General features: G+C 51.5%; 7 protein-coding genes across 7 annotated transcripts; 3 read left to right on the plus strand and 4 right to left on the minus strand.

Annotated features, from left to right (window-relative positions):
- Positions 1-370: 370 nt before the first annotated feature.
- On the minus strand, positions 371-2,005 carry J7T55_000038 (uncharacterized protein; the record flags this gene model as incomplete). Its single annotated transcript, XM_053134248.1, has 5 exons — positions 371-568; positions 624-1,060; positions 1,125-1,659; positions 1,723-1,750; positions 1,812-2,005. 5 exons carry the CDS (start codon positions 2,003-2,005, stop codon positions 371-373), a joined length of 1,392 nt encoding a protein of 463 aa, XP_052987939.1.
- A 965-nt stretch (positions 2,006-2,970) lies between these two features.
- Positions 2,971-3,398, minus strand: J7T55_000039 (uncharacterized protein; the record flags this gene model as incomplete). Its single annotated transcript, XM_053134249.1, has 4 exons — positions 2,971-2,997; positions 3,053-3,134; positions 3,193-3,224; positions 3,303-3,398. 4 exons carry the CDS (start codon positions 3,396-3,398, stop codon positions 2,971-2,973), a joined length of 237 nt encoding a protein of 78 aa, XP_052987940.1.
- Positions 3,399-3,844: 446 nt separating this feature from the next.
- On the plus strand, positions 3,845-4,447 carry J7T55_000040 (prefoldin subunit 4; the record flags this gene model as incomplete). Its single annotated transcript, XM_053134250.1, has 4 exons — positions 3,845-3,859; positions 3,929-4,051; positions 4,120-4,187; positions 4,255-4,447. The coding sequence occupies 4 exons, from the start codon at positions 3,845-3,847 to the stop codon at positions 4,445-4,447; spliced, it is 399 nt and encodes a 132-aa protein (XP_052987941.1).
- Positions 4,448-5,371: 924 nt separating this feature from the next.
- J7T55_000041 (Polyamine transporter 3) lies at positions 5,372-7,503 on the plus strand (the record flags this gene model as incomplete). The annotated part of the gene is made up of 7 exons (XM_053134251.1): positions 5,372-5,429; positions 5,495-5,685; positions 5,744-5,900; positions 5,975-5,986; positions 6,050-6,294; positions 6,385-7,068; positions 7,135-7,503. 7 exons carry the CDS (start codon positions 5,372-5,374, stop codon positions 7,501-7,503), a joined length of 1,716 nt encoding a protein of 571 aa, XP_052987942.1.
- Positions 7,504-8,310: 807 nt separating this feature from the next.
- On the minus strand, positions 8,311-9,317 carry J7T55_000042 (uncharacterized protein; the record flags this gene model as incomplete). Its single annotated transcript, XM_053134253.1, has 2 exons — positions 8,311-8,869; positions 8,953-9,317. 2 exons carry the CDS (start codon positions 9,315-9,317, stop codon positions 8,311-8,313), a joined length of 924 nt encoding a protein of 307 aa, XP_052987943.1.
- Positions 9,318-10,000: 683 nt separating this feature from the next.
- On the minus strand, positions 10,001-10,900 carry J7T55_000043 (uncharacterized protein; the record flags this gene model as incomplete). Its single annotated transcript, XM_053134254.1, has 1 exon — positions 10,001-10,900. One exon carries the CDS (start codon positions 10,898-10,900, stop codon positions 10,001-10,003), a length of 900 nt encoding a protein of 299 aa, XP_052987944.1.
- An 807-nt stretch (positions 10,901-11,707) lies between these two features.
- Positions 11,708-13,664, plus strand: J7T55_000044 (uncharacterized protein; the record flags this gene model as incomplete). The annotated part of the gene is made up of 6 exons (XM_053134255.1): positions 11,708-11,736; positions 11,880-11,999; positions 12,093-12,115; positions 12,493-12,701; positions 12,761-12,923; positions 12,991-13,664. 6 exons carry the CDS (start codon positions 11,708-11,710, stop codon positions 13,662-13,664), a joined length of 1,218 nt encoding a protein of 405 aa, XP_052987945.1.
- Between the last annotated feature and the right edge of the window lie 28 nt (positions 13,665-13,692).

Consider the following 13,692-nt stretch of genomic DNA (forward strand, 5'->3'; position numbering starts at 1 on the left):
CCGGACCAGACCAGACCAGATCATGTTGCTTTTTGTTTTTTCATTAATCATTCTCGTGAACCGTCCACTATTAAGAACAGAGCGCAGGCAGTGTGAAATTAATCTACCACCCCTCCTGGCACAACTTGGAGAACGGCCATTCAGAGTCCCCCATTTCCACAAAGTCGATAGGTGAAGGAATTCTCGATTCGGCCGCGGTGATGTGAATTAGAGTAGCATGCTGGTTCGCACGCTCGGTGCGCCAGGATATGTCTGGCTGCTGATGCAAGTGATGTTGTACACGGGCACGGCGATGGCGACGGTCCGCCGTTTGAGAGCCTGAACCATGACCCAGTCCTCGTCTCCGCCGCAGGTAGCGCTGGCGCGCCCCCTAGGACGACGTCTCGGGAGCATCACGGCGGGGGCCGCCCCGGCCCCTGGGGCCACCACGTCCACGGCCACGGAAGCCATCGCCACGGAAGCCGCCTCCACGGCCACGACCTCGTCCTCCGCGGTTTCCACCATCGCGGTTTCCACCACGACGCTGGACAGATTGGAAACCGTCATTGGGGTCGGTGGGGGTCGAAGCCTGAGTGCACATGTCAGTAGTGTTGGGGAATGAAGTGAGCAACATCTCAACGTACCTCTTGCGAGGGCTCCGGGTGATCGTCAGCCCAAGATGGAGCGGCAGCAGTGGCAGTGGCATCAGCGGTCACGACAGGAACAGCGGGAGCATCGGTCGGGAGAGTCTCGGGTGGCGCCTGCACCTCAACCCACTCCTGAGAAGCGGCCAGGTCATTGCCTGTATCCCATTGGTTTTCTCCTGCCGCGTTCGCAGCGCTGTCGCCGACATCAGCATTGGGAATTGTGCTTTCCGCGGCGGCCTCGTCCAAGTGTCCATTCGTCAAAGCAGTGTCTGTGCCAGCGTCTATCTCAGTGAGGCCAGCGTTGGCGACGGTTGGGTCGGTCTGAGCAGTTTCAGTAGCCTCCGTGGGCACGGTCTCGGTCTCGGTCTCGGCCTGCGCAGCGGTCTGGTAGAGGGGTGCGGAATGGGCGGCAGCCGAAGCCTTGACGGTCGCGACTGTGAGGCAGGCAACAATCAGAAAAAGGCTGGCAGCAGTCAATGGAAAGGAATTTGTACTTACAAGTCGTCTGCAGAGTCTCGCCTCCCACACCAGCAGTCTTGTCGTCGGTTCCTTCACACAACTTCAGCATGACACTGACAGCAGCCTCGTCACCACCGTAAACACCCAGAAGTATCCCTTCCAGAGCCTGGTCCTCGTCCTCAGTGGACTCGGGAGCTTCGGCTCGTCGGTGGGCGGCAAGACGCAGAAACTGGGAGAGGACCAAAAGACCGTCGTGCAGCGACTTCTTTGCATCAGCCTCATACTTGTTCTTGACCTCGGCAACAGCGTCTGCCTTTTCCTGCTCGTATTTCTCGGACAAGCCCTTCTCGGTGTCAGACCTGACAGAAGCAACCTGGGCACGGTACTCTCCATCAATCTTCTCGTACAGGGCTAGCTGCTCCTCCAGTCTGGTAACCTCGGCCTTGAGGGAGTTCAGGTTGTCGACTTGCTTCTTTTGATCGGCATTGATGATCTTGAGATTGACGAGCTCTTCGGGGGTTTTGCCTTTGGACTTGTGCTCGTCGACCAGAGCCTGAGTCTTGGACGCATTTCCCTGGGGAGGAAAAACGGATTAGAGTGTGTGGTTGGGAGTCGGAGGTGGATGTTGAGCGCTTACAATCTTCTTGTTGGTGTTGCGGATGCCCCTGGTAGGTGTGTTTAGATGCTGTCTCACTGACCGGGTGGCGACTGAGGGGCACGACTCACTTCTTCAGCTCACGGATATAGGCATGCTCGGAGACTTCGTTGTTTCCGGAGACAGAAGCAGCCTGGTCTGGAGTAGCAGCCGGGGCAGGAGACTCGGTGCGCTCTGCAGCAGCGGCGGCTGCCTTGGCCTTCTTCTTCTTGGAGGACTTGGACTCAGGTTGGGCGGGAGGGTTCTGGACTGATGCAGCGGCCATTTCGATGACGGACAGGCTAGCTTGAGGACAGGCAAGTAGACAGCTTGGTTTGGAGGAGGTTGAGACTCGAGGTGGAAAGGTCTACAAAGGGAACAGTAGTGTTTGCCAGTAGGTGCAGCGATATGACGCAGCCGTATGTTGGATTGACAGGATTGCTTTTGCAAGCACGAAGATAATCAGAATTGATGTGATGCAAGGATTCGTCGCAAAGGTCGTGTCGAGGTGGCTCGTACAAAAGTGAATGAAAAGGGTAGGAGGCTTCCTTAGGTACGGGTGAGAGAGAATTGGATGTTTGCGGGGCTTTTTGCAGGATGTTGGTGTTTGGTGTTTGGTGTTGAGCTGATGGAGAGAGCTGTCGAGGCTGCAGGTCAAGTGGAAATTTTGAAGCGGGCGCCCGACGTCGTTGGACAGTGCCAACCCTGCCTGACGGCGACGGACTTGGGACAAACGGACCCTGGGCCGTGCTGGCCTCTGGATCCGGTCCATGAGCGTAAGCATGACCGTTTGCACTTTTTCTAGATCACACTCGATCTCACTATGTAGCCTTTCCGGCCATCACTTGCGGCCCTCTATAAACAGACAGACTCTCTGGGTGCATGCTCAACTTCTGCATCATATTCGTCCTCTACAATATCAGATATGCACATGGCTGCGGGAATCCATTCCGTCCTAGAGTAGCTCCCGCTGTGGACCCTGCCTTCTTCTCCCTTGCCCCATTCCCGGGCCAACAGCTTATTTAAGGCCTTGTCTGGTGCATCATGAGGAACGGCTCTCAACTAGCAGCGGAGTATGCGCATTCTGAATGCGGCAAACAAGAGTTCACCCACAGCTGCAGGGCGCGTGGCTGTCCTATAGTGATATGTAGTGTTCGGCAGCGGTCGCGCGTCTCTCAAGGTCGGCTCGAGGCACGCGACCAGCACCTCGGCCAGGCCGAATGAATAAATTCAAGTCTGATCAGTGTTTCTTCATCCCTTGAACTTTGCAAGGGTATTCTGGTCGTGTCAGCATCGTTTTCGGTGTTGCCTGGGCATACGATGCTTGTCTTACGCCTGTGACTTTCTTGACACTTCTGGCAGTGATACCCCTCTCGCCCCCTTGCTTCGATTCGATCCCAGCCTCTTTCACTAATCTGTCTTTCTGTTCAGTCAATCGCGCTTGGGTACGGAAATCACGATATATTGGCGTACGTTTCCATGAAGATGATATAGTCGAGGAACATCTGTGCGACAGCCAAAAACAAGGTCAGCGCGTGTTGACTTCAGGAGAACGCGTCGGGCGGTTTTGACGGCTAGCTTACCGTCACGTCCGCATTCTTGCTGACATTGCAGTTGGAGTGGGCCTTGACGATCTTCTTGACAGTCGCCCGTGGGTACATTTTCTGTCCTGGCGCCATCTCGTCGTCAAGTGTCGCGTGGTGAAGAACAATGCTGGGTAAGGACAGGCTGATGATATGGTAGAGTCCCTTCGGCACTGCTGCTCTTAGTACAGAGTCTAGTTTGGACGGACCGAGGTCGGGTTGTTGACTTTCGGCTGCTTCCTCGCAGAGCTCGCCAGGCCCTCCAATCGGCAGCAACAATTCATTTTAGTGGACCCTGCCAATCACGCCTTCAACGTCATACCGTTCGCGGGGACCGTATACGAGTAGAGAGGACTGTGTTCTCACACCGTCCCCGCACAAGCCAGGCCGGCGGCCCCAGAACTCCAGGGGAGAGGAGCTTGGGGTCCAATTTGGAGATCTTTTGACTTGCCAGCGAAAAGGTTGCCTGCCTAGGAGATAGCTTTCGCCCACGACTCTTCATTACCCAGCGCTGCATAACAACAGCAGCAACAGCCGTCAACATGCAGAGACGAATGGTGAGCTTCAGAGACCCATCCTTTCAGCGTGCAGCCAGCCTTGAATCACTAACACATCGGCACATTCAGCTCACGAAAGAGGACGAGCAAGCCGTCGGCGACGAGGTCGAGGTCAGACGCGAAGACCAGGACAAGATTAACAAGTTCAGCCGCCTGCACCAGCGCGAGCTCAAGTACGAAGAGGAGCTTAAGGTCAAAAGCGTGCGCATACTTCCCCTATCGTCCCAACTCGGGCATGCAGGAGCTGACGGCGTGTGCAGAAAGAGAAAGAGGAACTCGACGACATTACCATGGAGCTGGAGCTGGCTGACGAAGACGACAAGATACCGTCAGTACTATAACATACCACCGTACGAGTTGAAACGTTCCGTTATTGACTTGGCTCTTACATGCAGGTACAAAATCGGTGACTCGTTCTTCCACGTCACAGTATCACAAGCACAAGGAATGCTCGAGGCGTCTACGGCCAGGATCGAGGAGGACGTGTCACAGCTGGAGGACAAGCTCAGTACCGCTCGCGAGGAGATGACACAGCTCAAGGTCGAGCTATATGCGCGGTTTGGACGAAGCATCAACCTCGAGACATGATCAATGATACCCATCCTTTCCCATCCCGAAGTGTTGTCCGAACCCACCGGCAGGCACGCCGAGCTCCTTGACAACGTCCGCGTCCGGTGGCCCGATTGTGGGTTATTGGAGCAGGGACGCAGGGCTCGCAGAAATATATGCAATGGAGCTGTGTCTCGCAATATGTTACCTCAGACCCACGCCTCCTGGGCACTTCTGGGCACTTTCTGGGTCAGGGGCGCCGACATCGCTAGCCAGGACAGCCTCCTTCGGACGCATTAGACTAATCGGCATAGGGCGCATGTCAAAGTCCCTGACACTATTGAAGTGTGCCGGGGGCGACTGGCCGCCAGTCGCCCGAGGACGTCTGTCCTAAAGCAGACACGCGCGCACACACACGCAACAAACACACCCACCCACTCTTCCTCTTCTCCAACTACGAAACGCATATTAGCGGGCCCGTGTGACGGCAAACTGCAACTACTGCCACGACTGCCCCAGACTAGGTCATGTTTAGTCCAGATGATCGACTGTTACCCCAATCATCTTGATTTCTGTTTGCTCTTTGCCCGCGGTAATAACCCACTCTTCTTAAGCCCGGATCTATAACGGTCGCGGCTCGCTTCTGAAATGCAAGACGAGTCATCAGCCTCCGGTGGTAGGCACTACCTTGACCAGGACGGCAACCGGCAAGCACAATTAGTAAACTGCCGGACAGCCGTCACCAATATGGATGAATACATAGCCACCTTCCTCTTCACACCGTTATTGTCTGGGACTCTTTTCACGATCCAGTGACTTGATCTGCTATTGTAGTATTTTGTCCCTACGGCCTGTACGTAGGAATGGGTTCAGCTTTGTCGTATCAGCCCTTGCACAGCATTTCCAAGAGTACTCCCTCTTCGTCTATGCCAACCCTCCTTCCCAGCGCATCATTCTGTGTCGATGCCTCGCAATGACAGCAATGAAGAGGTTGGGTCCCAAGGCAGCCCTCGCCTCAGCCGTAAGTATTCGACTACTTAATTCAACAGTCTGGTCTTCCGAAGACGTCAAAGTAACACACAAAAGGAACTGAAAGCCGCTTGCAACGCTTCATCAGTGAGATCGACGAGGAGGATGCGAGATCACGATACCTCGAGGAGGAAGCAGACAATAATGTTATCCAACCCAGTCACGGGTCGATCTCGTCCGGCAGCGGCGAGCGGAGCATCGTTGCTTTTAAGCCCAAGGACCCAGAGAATCCATATAACTGGTCTACGGTAATCCAAAGATCGACATCTGCCATCGAAAACCATTAGCTAACAGGTCACCTTCCAGAGGAAGAAGGCTTTTATCGTATTCACCACTATGACTACTGTTATCAACTCGACTATGGGCAGCGCGCTTCCCAGCAACGCCATTCCATATTTCACCAAGGAATGGAAGGTCACCTCTCAGATTCAGGAAGTACTGCCTATTGCTATCTTCCTTGTTGGTACGTCCAGAAAATTTGATATGTGTTTCTGCGATTCTTAAGTCCATAGCTGACCGAATATCTCTCATTACCAGGGTACATCTTCGGTAAATAAAATACTACCCAAAAAGCCTCACGAGATCGGTCCCTAATAATTTTGAACTCTTCAGGTCCAATATTATGGGCCCCACTGTCCGAACAGTACGGTCGGCGGTGGCTTGTCATCGGGACCTTCGTCATGTTCTGTACGTGGACATTGGCTTGTGCCCTGGCCCCAAACTGGCCAGCCTTCCTCGTCTTCAGGCTCTTCGTGGGTACATTCGCCAGCGCGCCCATTGCGATAGTAGCAGGCATCATGGCAGATATATACGGCGAACACCGGACGAGGGGACGCGCAATGGCGGTTTTCATGGCAGTGAGTCTGACTCGTTCTACGACAAAGCGACCACCATAAATATTACCATGGCTCGATCGGCTTTTGCTGACAGACTGTAAACACATTCAGACAACCGTCTTTGGCCCGCTCTTTGCCCCTATCATTTCCGGCTTCTCCTCGCCCAGCATCGGATGGCGCTGGAGCTTCTGGATCGGTCTCATTTATGCGGGCATGTCGATGATCCCCCTGATTTTCCTTCCCGAGACCTACGGCCCCGTACTCCTCCTCAGGCGGGCCCAGCGAATCCGCAAGCAGGACCCCAAGGCAAACGTCGTCGCACCGCACGAGCTCGAGAGTACAGACCTGCGCCAGCTCGCCGTACGTGTCCTGACCAGACCGGTCCGCATGCTCTTCTTCGAGCTGATCGTCTCCGCCACATGTTTGTACCTCGCGCTCTGTTACGGCATATTCTACATGACCTTCCAGGCCTATCCTATCATTTATCAGGACTTGTACGGGCTCTCGCCTGGTGTTGAGGGGCTTTGCTTCCTCACAATTGGCGCTGGTGCGCTGTGCGCGCTTCCTGTGTTCTTCGGTTGGGATGCATACCTCAAGAAAGCACAAGACCAGGGAAGGCCTTGGACAAAGAAGGAAGAGTATCGACGAGTCCCATTGGCGTGCCTCGGCGGCCCGCTGTTTGTCATCAGCCTGTTCTGGCTCGGCTGGTCGAGCAGGGAAGGAGTCCCATTCTGGGTGCCCATGTTGGCAGGTATACCCTTTGGCATGGGCTTTCAGCTTATCTTCATGGCTCTGGTGTGTTCTGTTTCTGTCCAGCAAACTCCAACACCTCCTTTAGCTAACCTGAGGTGCTTTACATAGCTGAACTACCTGACCGACGCATACGAGATCTTCGCCGCTTCCGCAAACGCTGCTGCCTCCTGTACAAGGTCCGTCCTCGGCACCGTCTTGCCATTCGCATGCACGCCGATGTTTCGGCGTCTCGGCATCCCAGGCGCATGCTCCCTGCTTGGAGGGCTCAGCTGCCTCGTCTGCGTCATTCCTTTCGTCTTCATATGGAAAGGAGAGAGGATACGTGCTGGCTCGAGGTTCTGCATCGTACTGAGGGAGAGGAAAGAGGAGATGGCGCGACGAGTCGAAGAGCAAAGGTGTAGGGATGAGACTGCTGATGAAGGCGAGAATAGAAATAGGACTGGTATTTTTGAACAGGAAAGCAAGGAAGAGGTCTAGCATATGAAGACATCAACCCCACTTCGTGTCGATGGGCTGAGGGCCAAACTTCTGGGTGCACGCGTTGCTGGACCTATTTTGAGAGCGGTGGTATACCGATAGGTAATATGAAATAAGAAACTTCATCTCCGCCGAGGTCATGCTAGTGCTGGCCGATAGGTTGAGCAGTTTCGAAGGAGTGCACACCTCTTGATTTGCCCTGAAAGACCTCATGTTGAAGACATGAGAAATCTGGCTTTGGTCGGCATTTATGATCAGGGCAAGGTCGATATTTATTGAATTGATTTGTTTGGGATGGCAAAAAATGGAGCTGGTGTCTTGGAGCAAGCCTGTGTGAAAAGAAACTTTCACGACGTGGAAAAGAATTCTTCAACGAAAGCATGGCCGTCTCTGTTCATAACTGCAAATGATGAAAAGAGCTTCATGTATTTTGGGTCCGCTATCACGTCATTTAGAATTTTCTCTCCCTCTTGGGCTTTCTCTCGAATATTGCTTAAAGTCAACGTTCTCTACTCACACAGGCCCTCATTCCACAAACCTGCACGAGGGGCTCAAGCTCTTTCTACAGCGTTGAGAAGCTCCAGTGATCATAAGTATGTCAATGTAACTCATGCATAAAATCGCAATACGAGTAATCTATGAGAATCCATAATATAACCAAGTTCTAATAAGTGACTAGGCATGTCCAGGTCAAATCAGGATCATGCTCTATTATACGCTCCATTAGCAAAACCCTGACTCTTTTTTACTTGAAAGAAAACAATTTATAATCAAAAAGAACAATTGAGACAGGTCTCAATTAAATGACTAATTCCGAGACTCCAGCTCTGTCGGAACGCCGTTTGTATATGGACCATCACCGTGTAGCTCGCCTGGCGGCCCCTGATCCAGCTCATGCCGTTGATGTAAGCTTCCAGCATCCAGGCCAGATCTTCTCCCGTATCTGCCTTCGCGCCATACGCTCGTGCCTTTTGGTGCTTCGATTGTTGTCAATGTTGTGACTGGTGTCCGTCTCGCTCGCCTCGATCTGCGCATCATGATCAGCCCGGCGGCTAGTGTCATAACACCGATGCACCCCATCGCTGCCCCAACGCCGATGCCGATGATGTCCCCGTTGCCGAGCGCTCCGTTGCCTGGAGCGCATGTTGATTCTGCCTGCCCGGGGGAGTCTGGCGTACCTGTCTCCTCGGCAAAAGTCCAGCCGTTCACATGAACTGCGACAATCGATGAGGTCTCACTGAACGACAGGTTGGTCTTCTTCCAACCGCTGAACCCCTCGTAGAAGGTGAAAACGGCACCTGGGCTGACCATGCTGAAGCACTGGCCGATGGAACCGGGGGGCTTCCATGTACGGAATGTGTAGTCCCTAAAAGGGAAGCCATCAGTTCTCCAAGTTTCTCACGGAATCTGCTTTACTTAGTAGGGATGATGGCGAGAACGGCGACTCACGACGGGCAGCAACCCACAAGCGTACTGGAAGCGTCCAACACAGACGTAGTCATCTGTACAAATGGTTCAGGGCAGGTGAGAAGAGGTCCGATACTCGTGATGGTCTCGATGTTGGGACCTAATCTATCCTGATCCCACCACGCTGTGACCGCTTTGGGCCCACATTGAGACCTCCGATCCACGCTGATGCCGAACCCAGGGTCATATGCAATGATGGCTTCGGAAGGATCCCACCGCATGAGAGCAGATGTGCACTCTGGAAGGATTGAGTAGGGCGTGATGAGCGGGATCCAAGAAGTGACAGTCCCTTCCCTAGACTCGGGCGGCTTGTAGACTGTTGCTGCGGCCTGAGATGTGGCAGCCATCCTTTTGGGAAAATTGATGAAGAAGATGATTGAGCTCTTTCGAGTTGAAACTCTGGACAGCCAATTCCTAAAAATGCCTTGTTCTTTAAATATCAACAAACCTGTGCCACATAGGTGCTCACACGGGGGCTCAGCTCACGTGGGGGCCGTGTGAGACGCGCCCAACGCAGCAAATACACATAGGTTGCGCGGGCACACACCCTTCCTCCCGTTATTCTATGCATTGAAATTCGAGGAATAGAAATAACTAGGCGTGTTTAGTTGATAACTGACCTCAATTTAGCCAGGTCATGGAAGCGATAGTCGAGACGAAGACGGCATGGTTAACATGCTATAGCCCTGGGCAGGGTGGTCCACGGAACATGTTAGTGTATCCTACTCAGACAACTATCTATCTTGCAAATCCTTGTTGATATCTAGTCTAACAGCATCGAAGACTACTTGAAAATCACGAACATGAGTAGAATTCCTCTTGTCTTGTTGTAGTAAAGAAATGTCACATTTTGTCGTCAATTGGTTAATTCCATTGAGCTTATGAACTTATAATATTGGCAACGAGGGCATGAAAACGCCGAAATCACGAAAATGATGATTCAGAATTTGTCAATTTCTATCTGGGACTAGAACGCCAACCTTCAAGTAACCATTCCGATAAGTAGTATGTACACTCACCATGAAGGGACCTACTTACAAAGATGGACCCACTTGTTCATGGCTTTCATCAAGAGTTTGCTTGTCGCTGCGGCGTATTCCTCGGAAAGGCCATGTTGTAGTCCTACAAATCCTCGAACATGCTCTTCCAAATCCATCATTCGGTTGATGCGGGCTATTGTAGGATCTGTCAAAAATTCTGGCGAATCCACGGAAGCAATATCCGTTTCGAGATTGTGGAATGAAGCCTCGATGAAACGTAGCTGCTCCCTGGCCTGGCATGCATGCCGCTTGACTGCGTCGACCTTCCTGAGAGAGCGGATGATTTCCAAAAGTGTGTATAGAACATCCTTGAGGGCGAAAGAAAGACCATGGACGTTGTTCTTGGCATTTTGAAATTTGAGCCATGCCTCCTCTTCTGGTGAGCTTTGTTCATCCGCCTCAGGACGTGGAGCTTCGTATGGCATATGTTCTTCACGCGCGTTCTCTGGAGCATCCGGATCTGTCTGATTTCTCCACTTCTTCTGCTGTTCCCTGTTCGCACGTCGCGCTCGCTGACGCCTACGAGCGTTTAGCTCGTCCTGGTCAGCATAGAAACGAGGATTGCCAGGAAACTGGGATGGCTGGGGCCCACGAGCACCTCTATCTTTCTTCTCGTTGAAACCCCAGCTAGTTTCACTGTTCGGATGGTTATCTTTCGTTTTCTTAGCTAGCTGCAAGCTTTCATCGTACTTGCTTCTCGACTGGGAGTCTTTGAGCACGTTGTATGCGGCAGATATAAGAACGTACTCCCTATGGGCTTTCTCAGCTTCGGATTTGTCTCGTTTATCCGGATGTTTAGCCAGAGATTCCTTAAAGAACGCCTTTCTAATTTCTGCAAAGCTTGCGTCAGCTTCAACACCCAACACTTCGTAGTATTTCTGAGCAGACATGTTGATTGAGTTGATGAGGCGTTTCTCTTCTACTTCTGGTATTGTTATCAATGTGTGATGAAGCAACCAGAGAGTTTGGATACTGAAAGAGGAGTTCGAATTGAGTAAAACCAGGAGTGACAGTCTATTTATAGCTCTGGGATTGCTTCTGAGATGCCTTTGAACAATGGTTAAGTCGGGCGAACAGAGTCTTTGTTGCCAACAATGCCTCTTCCACGGTAGATGGCCCTTATAAACATTGTACTTAGTTTGCGACAAAGTCAGCGGCTTGTCATAAATGCATAAAGACAAAGAGAAAATAGTGCTGAGGGCTGAGAAAAAGACAATGCGGCGGTGCTCATCTATTGTGCGCCGCGAGTATCTGAAGACATTTCTGTTGGACACCACCCTGGCTGAGGCCGACCATTGATCATCATTTCCCGTCATGGTCTGAATGCGAGAGTGCAACTCTTCCTTCCCGACGAACACTTCAGGATGTCTTACCACCTGTGCATCTTACCCGCACAGTTGTTCTCATTATGAAACCTGGAGCTATTGAGGCTGCTCACGATCATGAAAAATGGTTGCATAGCCGTGGACTCGAAATAATAAAGCCCAAGGCATCTGTAAAGCCAAAAGTTTAAGTCGTGTTCGTGTTCTATGAGTGAGCTAAATTACTCCTCTGAGACTTGAATTACGGCCAGATTTCGCTACTGAAGAAAGCGGAAAGATATCAATTCTGCAAGCTCCTTGTGCCTCTTGATGTCTTGACCTCGATCTGTTGGAGAAATGCGCTGGCCAGCCATCATGTCCCATCACAACAAACGAATGAAGGAAGTCAAAACAGCGGAGGAAATGTACGTAATTCTCCGGATTTCATCAACCAGCATTTTCAATTCTGTGAGAGCACACGAGGTGGTGATACAGGGGCAGCATGTGTGTTGTTGCAACATCCGCACTTGGATCACCTTGAGTACCGGTTTGCTTCGAATCAACGTAGTGAGCTCGAAAGGGACAAAGCGGAGAAGTTCATCATCCAAGCCCTGGAGATAATGCAGAACGTGCGGCGGACATTCCTGGAACAGCAAAGTCAGATCTTCTCAAATTCGTGGTTCCTGTTGTCTAATCCCCCACGTGCATTTTCAAGCGTCGCTATCCAGTGAATATGTACTCCAGGTATGCCTTCAACAAATCTCACCAACTCCCTATGTAGATATGAGAGTCGATACATCGGTTGTCATCATATAAATAATGAATTAATTATGTACAATCGACCGCAATTACTACAGGCCATTAGTCTACATGTGTGACCGAGTAAGAGGAGCCTGGGTGAGCTCACTTCCGAGTGCAAACCTCTACGGTACTTACATTTTTGCCGAGAGTCGTTTCCGATCATCGCAGGCTATCATGCATGGTGTGATAAGCCAAACTCCCACTCAAATGCTGCGATTTCGAAGCAGGTGCGGGGCGATGAGGCGACATCCTCACTATCCTGCAGCTGCACAGAATCCAATTTCAAAAGCTTACAACTACTAGATAGAGTTCAAGAAAACAATACTTGGAAATTTCTTTATTCTCAAAGTTGCTGAACACTATGTCCCGAACTGCCACAGCCTCTGAGTCTGCGATAGCGCCGAGGACTGTCACGTTGCATAATGGACAAATCCTCACCTTCAAATCCAACATCTCCACCAATCTGGAGAGCATACCCATCACCGATGCTAGCAAGATCTGGTCTGAATGCTTAGAAGATCGCCAGGCTGTCGCTGAAGAGGTTCGAGAGGCTTCGCGAACTATTGGTTTCTTCTACCTCATCAATCATGTAAGATTCATTTATTTCGAAAGTAGTTTTGGGAACGAGATATGGCTGATCATGAACAGGAAATACAGGAGAAGTACGCTCAAGATTGCTTCGCACAGGCGAAGCGATTCTTCGCCTTACCCGAGGAGAAGAAGATGGAGGTATGGACAGGGCAATTGCCCACTGAGTATGCAGGTTTTCACCCAATGGCGGCGTACAATAGGAACGGTTGGAAGCATCACGGTAAGCCACTCAGATCGGTAGCTCATCTTGTAGAGCAGAAGCTGACAATGGTTCCCTGACGAGCAAGATCTCAACGAGGCCTTCAACTGGCCGTATGATCCCCGGCAGGACCCCGAAGCCGTTAGCGATCATGCGCCTTCACCGAGTCTCTGGCCTTCAAACTTACCAGGTTTCCGCGAAGGCTTGTATGCCTATCAGTTACAGCTTCTCCGGTTATCGCGCCAATTGACGCGAATATTTGCCCTCGCTCTCTATCTACCCGAGGACTATTTTGACGAGTACATCAAACGGCCTGAGGCTGGTATGCGCATTCTGCACTACCCAGAGCAGGAGAATTGCATCGACGATCAGAACGGCATCGGTGCTCATACAGATGTCGAGTGTTTCACCATCGTGACTCAGGACTCAGCCGGGGGTCTCGAAGTGCTCAGCAAATCTGGCAACTGGGTGAGGGCTGACCCGATCCCAGGAGCTTTCGTGGTGAATATTGCAGACTGCTTCATGAGACAGACCAACGACTTCTTTGTCTCTACCGTTCACCGTGTTATCAACAAAAGCGGAAAGGAGAGGTATTCAGCACCTTTCTTCTTCGGATTTGATAAGAACAAACTACTAGAGCCGGTCCCTACTTGTATTAGCAAAGATAACCCTATGAAGTATCCTATTATGACTGGTGGCGAGTATTCTCGATTCAGGGTAGGGAAAGTCAAGGGCTTACAAGAATCAAACGACAAGACCTAATTTCAGGACTACTGGAGCATTGACAGAA

This window comes from Diaporthe amygdali (genome assembly GCF_026229845.1).
Source record: "Diaporthe amygdali strain CAA958 chromosome Unknown NODE_43_length_333103_cov_65_012416, whole genome shotgun sequence".
NCBI lineage: Eukaryota > Fungi > Ascomycota > Sordariomycetes > Diaporthales > Diaporthaceae > Diaporthe > Diaporthe amygdali.